Source organism: Epinephelus lanceolatus, chromosome 19 (assembly GCF_041903045.1).
Source record: "Epinephelus lanceolatus isolate andai-2023 chromosome 19, ASM4190304v1, whole genome shotgun sequence".
Lineage (NCBI taxonomy): Eukaryota > Metazoa > Chordata > Actinopteri > Perciformes > Serranidae > Epinephelus > Epinephelus lanceolatus.
In genome coordinates this window covers 1,857,356-1,862,382 of record NC_135752.1, presented here as the reverse complement: position 1 = coordinate 1,862,382, position 5,027 = coordinate 1,857,356, and the positions used below count along the sequence as shown (strand labels likewise).

At 38.7% G+C, this 5,027-nt stretch overlaps 1 protein-coding gene across 2 annotated transcripts; it reads right to left on the bottom strand.

Annotated features, from left to right (window-relative positions):
• Positions 1-2,270: 2,270 nt before the first annotated feature.
• Positions 2,271-4,824, bottom strand: LOC117269201 (uncharacterized). 2 transcript variants are annotated; one of them, XM_033646068.2, is made up of 10 exons: positions 4,691-4,824; positions 4,267-4,398; positions 4,039-4,173; positions 3,883-3,951; positions 3,727-3,796; positions 3,519-3,538; positions 3,291-3,411; positions 2,928-3,001; positions 2,603-2,729; positions 2,271-2,482 (listed from the first exon to the last, which is right to left on the bottom strand). In XM_033646068.2, the coding sequence occupies exons 1-9, from the start codon at positions 4,811-4,813 to the stop codon at positions 2,613-2,615; spliced, it is 861 nt and encodes a 286-aa protein (XP_033501959.2). In that variant the 5' UTR covers positions 4,814-4,824; the 3' UTR covers positions 2,271-2,482; positions 2,603-2,612. The 2 variants fall into 2 exon arrangements, with proteins under 2 accessions (XP_033501959.2, XP_033501961.2); XM_033646070.2 differs by having other exon boundaries at positions 4,267-4,395.
• Positions 4,825-5,027: the final 203 nt, after the last annotated feature.

The following is a 5,027-nucleotide window of genomic DNA, read 5'->3' as shown; positions in this document are numbered from 1 at the left end:
ACAATCTACAACTCAACACTTCAATAAAATGTTAGACTTAATACAATATTAAACTACTTTTGTTTTTTTCTAGGTTTACCAAGTTTCCAAGTCAAGTCTACATAAAAATGTAGACAGAAAGCATAATGATGAGACAAATGCAGTGATGGACAATAACTAAGTATATTTACTCAAGTAGCTACTGTACTTAAGTACAAATTTGATATATTTGATATATTTACAAGTTGCTGTGTGTTGTTATAGATTAGACTAGTATACCAGTGAAAGGTGTTAAAATTAGTTTTACCATGACAACATTTAAATGCTGCTCACATGTAGCCTACACTGATCAATTAATACTCAATACATATTCGCATATGATGAACACAACACTTGAAATTGGGTCACTCTGCATAATGAGTACTTTGAACTTTTAATTTTAAGTAGTCCTACATTTTGCTGACAATACCCATATACTTTTACTCAAGTCAGTTTTGGTATGCAACACTTTAACTTGTGACTGAGTTTTGTTCTTTGTTGTGATATTCCTGGGTACTTTGTCCACAACTGGACAAACATATCAAACAATAGAGACATGCAACGCATCGCACGTCTCATCCTCATCCTCAGCCTCATCCTCATTCTCCGCTGTCATTCTCGGATCTGCCTCCTCAGCTGGGCAGCCTCCTCCTCAGCCTGCAGGTACAGTAATCCTGCTGCAATAACTGCGCCAAGACGCCTTCTCCGATCCATGTCCGTTATTGATTTTTGATTTCCAACTCGCCAATGCTCACGATCACAATAACCACCAACTCTCCACAAACATTCCCCCCCGCACCTGACTTTTGATTATAATCAGAAGCCAGCTGAGGGGAAAAGGTTTTAAAATACATTTTATGAAAATATTTTGGCTATTTATATATTTTTGTGAGTCAGTTATATATGTTGAAACGTTAATTTCTTACAATGACAATGAAAAGACGCAGGGCTGGGCTGTGTTTATATTGTTTTATTCTAAATGCATGTATACAACACAGTACAACAGCCAAGGCGAGCGGAGGTGGTGACATCATCAAGTTCGCTGCTGTTCCAAAAGCAGAAATGACTGTACTCCCGTACTCGGAAAGTCCGGACTCTCGCGTGGACTTACCAAGTCCGAACTTGCCAAGTCCACAAGTCCGAATTGCCGAACTTGAGTATTGAGAAACGGCTCCAGAGAAGCGCAAGATCATTTGCTAGTTAGGCGACGAGGGCGCAGGGCGTGAAAGTGACTGCCGCGCCAGCGAAGTGAAATTGGTTTTATATTCGACATTCACTTGTTTTTTTCTGTTTCTAACCTCAATAGCGTCATGAAAACTGCACCAATTTCATCCAGGTTGGTATTATTTTGTAGAGATAAGTAAGCCAGACATTTCACAGGTCTCATCGACTCACCAACCTCAGTGGTTGTGGTGAAAACTCAAGGAACAACGCTGAATGTCCTTCGGAGTACCGTGTGGCAGCCGGAGTGTTTAGGGACCGTCGTAAAATTGCAATCTCTGATTTTTCAGTCCAGATAACCAAAACAATAATGACAACACACAAATACTGTCATTACCAGAAAGCTAAGAGTCTCACAGGAGGTTATTTTTCATTCACTCAATCGTGCCACCATATGGTCTGATATTAAGCATTTTATCTTTTGGCAAATAACTCATGAACCGTGAGGTGTATCAAAACAGTATTTGGACAGTAGGTTCCTTGGATATCCCCAAAACAATTAGTATTCATTGAGCATATTTTCTGAATATTTCTCCCTTTTATTTTGAAATAGCTCACAGGAATTTCAACCTACAAACACCATTCAACTTGGCATCTGTTTGTAAGCTCGGTATTGATCTTTCACAACCATTGTCTCCCAGAAAATCATGTGAAATCATCCCAGAAACAATTAGTATTCATTGAACATATTTTCTGAATATTTCTCACATTTGTTTTGAAATACCTCTCTGGAATTTCAACCTACAAACATGATCCTACTTGTCATCTGTAAGGTTGGTATGGATCTTTCACAGCCATTATCTCCCAGAATATCATGTGAAATCATCCCAGAAACAATTAGTATTTATTGAGCATATTTTCTGAATATTTCTCACCTTTGTTTTGAAATACCTCTGTGGAATTTCAACCTACAAACACCATTCAACTTGGCATCTGTTTGTAAGCTCGGTATTGATCTTTCACAACCATTGTCTCCCAGAAAATCATGTGAAATCATCCCAGAAACAATTAGTATTCATTGAACATAATTTATGAATATTTCTCACTTTTACTTTGAAATATCTCTCTGGAATTTCAAAAGAGCCAACAGAACCAAACAAAACCAAACCACACCACACCAAACCAAACCAGCCATCCAGGCGGGAGAGACAGAGCCATCTTTGAAAGGCCATGCCTTTATAGTTGAGGCCACAGGTGGAGTGGCTCTCCCCAGTGAGGTGGGAGGGAGACAGGCAGGGAGAACCTGGGAAGGGAGGAGCACAGTGAGGCCAGCAAAACACAAAATGGCCAAGGGCCATCACAGATTATATATTTAAAAATACATTTTCAATGTCAATGTTGAAAGTTTTCTGACACATAATACCTTTTTGAAATCAACAGAGACCACACTGCCATTTTGATGAGGCTGCAGTGTTTTCCTCATCCCACTCTGCATCAGACATTGCCACACAACATGGATGGTACCATCTTCTGCATTTGGTACATTCAATCTGAAATAGATTTTTAAAATCACATATCCAACAGTATTACGTTATGGTCTTATCATATGTTATCATATTTACAATTGAATACCTAAGATCAGATCTTTTTTCCAAAAGTATCCATTTTAGGCGCTGCTTTACACTGCTACTCAGCATCATTTAAATGTCCAACTTTTTTTAATAGATTATTTTTTTAAGTACACTCACCCATTTTGTGGTTTGGCTCTGTCCTTTTGAGTACTTCTGGCCACAACTAGAGCAGTGGTCCTTTTCACTGAAGACTGAAATATTGTAATTTTATAAACTATCTCATGGTTGATTTCAGAGTTGGTAAGTAATGGATATGAAAATCAATATACAGGTCTATGTAAGTCTAAACATTTTTACAGAAGTTGACACTACTGACTGTATTAGACATGGACCCCATGACAACTCCATTAAAATGAAGCTCAAACATCTATGGTGACTGGATGCAGTATAGGTCATTGATCCTGATGATGATAATGATAATAATAATAATAACAATAACAATAACAAGAAGAAGAAGAAGAAGAAGAAGATTCAACAAACCAGAGCACTGCAGAATAGTCTTTGCCATGTTTATCCTGAGATCTTTTAGGCCTTTTTGCAATGTGGGTATTTGGATTTGCTGGGGGACAAGAGGAAAAGCCTCCACCACATCTTCAGCCATCTGTTTTGTCATTGAAATACAGAGTAGACATAAAATGTCACTTTTTAGATGATGAAATGAAGGTTGTCATGTTAAAAAAAAAAATGTAAACAAAAAATTAGCCTTACTGTTATATTGTCATAATTTGCTAAAAAGAGAGAAAAGAAGCATTGAAATTATTAGTACATACAGATAATTTGATATTTTTGGCTGTAAAATAAAAAAATCAAAATTAAATAACATGCAATTGTGCATACAGTTGTCCGGTATCAGGTGGTACATAGTAATATGCTATTAAAATTACCACACCCTACCGAAACCGTGATGCAGCATCACCTGAGTCTTTGTCCTCAGCCTGACCCATGGGACCCATGATGTACGCATTTCCGTTCGACTTGTGCAGATACTTAAAGGAAAAGTTACATGCCATTACAATTTCACTATTACTTTATCATTCAATGTGAGGCAGAGTGTATATTATATAATACTTACCAGGAATTTCCAGTGGTTGTTTCCTGCATTGATGGCCCCTATCACTCCGTCATAGTTGTCAAAGTCAACCTTATACAGTAGTAGCAAACAAAAGCATTTTTTAAGGTAATGCTTAAGTTTAATACATTTTCATTTATAAAAATTAACTATATTTACCTTGCGCAAAGAGTGATTACTCATGTCAGACCGTGCTCCAAAAACTATTACCCCAGCTGAGTAATGGTTTGAGAGGTATATTCTTTTGCCCAAACCATTCTTGTTCAGGATGGCTCTGAGGTAGCACTCGACTGTCTGAAAAATAAATTATTCCATAAATGATTTCTCTGGTAACTTCAGAAAATTTATGAATGCAAAGGTGATGTTTGTTATGTAAGAAATATTTACCTCACCCAGCAGCCACTTGTGTGGTGCTAGGGAATTGAGTTCACTCTGACGAAGTGGGTAAGTGCTAGTCTTGTCAGGTGATTCAATGACAGCAACGACCACTTCACTGTCCCTTTTGCACCAAATTTTCTGCTGTTAATGTAGAACAAGCATGCACTCTTTTATTCAAGCATGAAACATACAATCTTTTTCTTTGGGTAGACTGTTACTTTCAAGTAGCTGAAGCAAAGTGAAAAAAATAAAACTATCATTGCTGCAGCCATGGGTACGCATCTATACTTAACCTTAACTGGTGATGCTTTCAAAAACAGAAAATTGAGAGCACAATTGTGAAAAGCAATATTCCTCCGACCCACACCTGCCTGGCCCTGCAGCCGGCCTTCTGTGTCCGCCGCTCAACACATGCAAACAAAACAACACTCACGTTTTGCCTGGGGAATAGCGTCCCGCTATTCGCCCAGGCTGGAGTTACAAGGCCAAACGGACACAGGCTGCGCTTCAGGCGTGTGGTTGTTCTCCTGTGGTGGTGGCGGTCTCCTCTCGCCATCTGGCCCTTCACTGAGGTCCTCTGCCTTCTTTTTTCCTCTCCACGCTGCTTTCCTGCTGCTTAAAAAGGAATGTCACCTGTGCTCGCCACCACCTGTGGCTCGTTGCACTGATTGCTGCTGGGGGCACACAGTAATTGCTGGTAATTGTTGGTTAAACTATATTGCGAACTGTATTGCACCAAAAAATGCAAATCATTAATCTAAGACTTTACT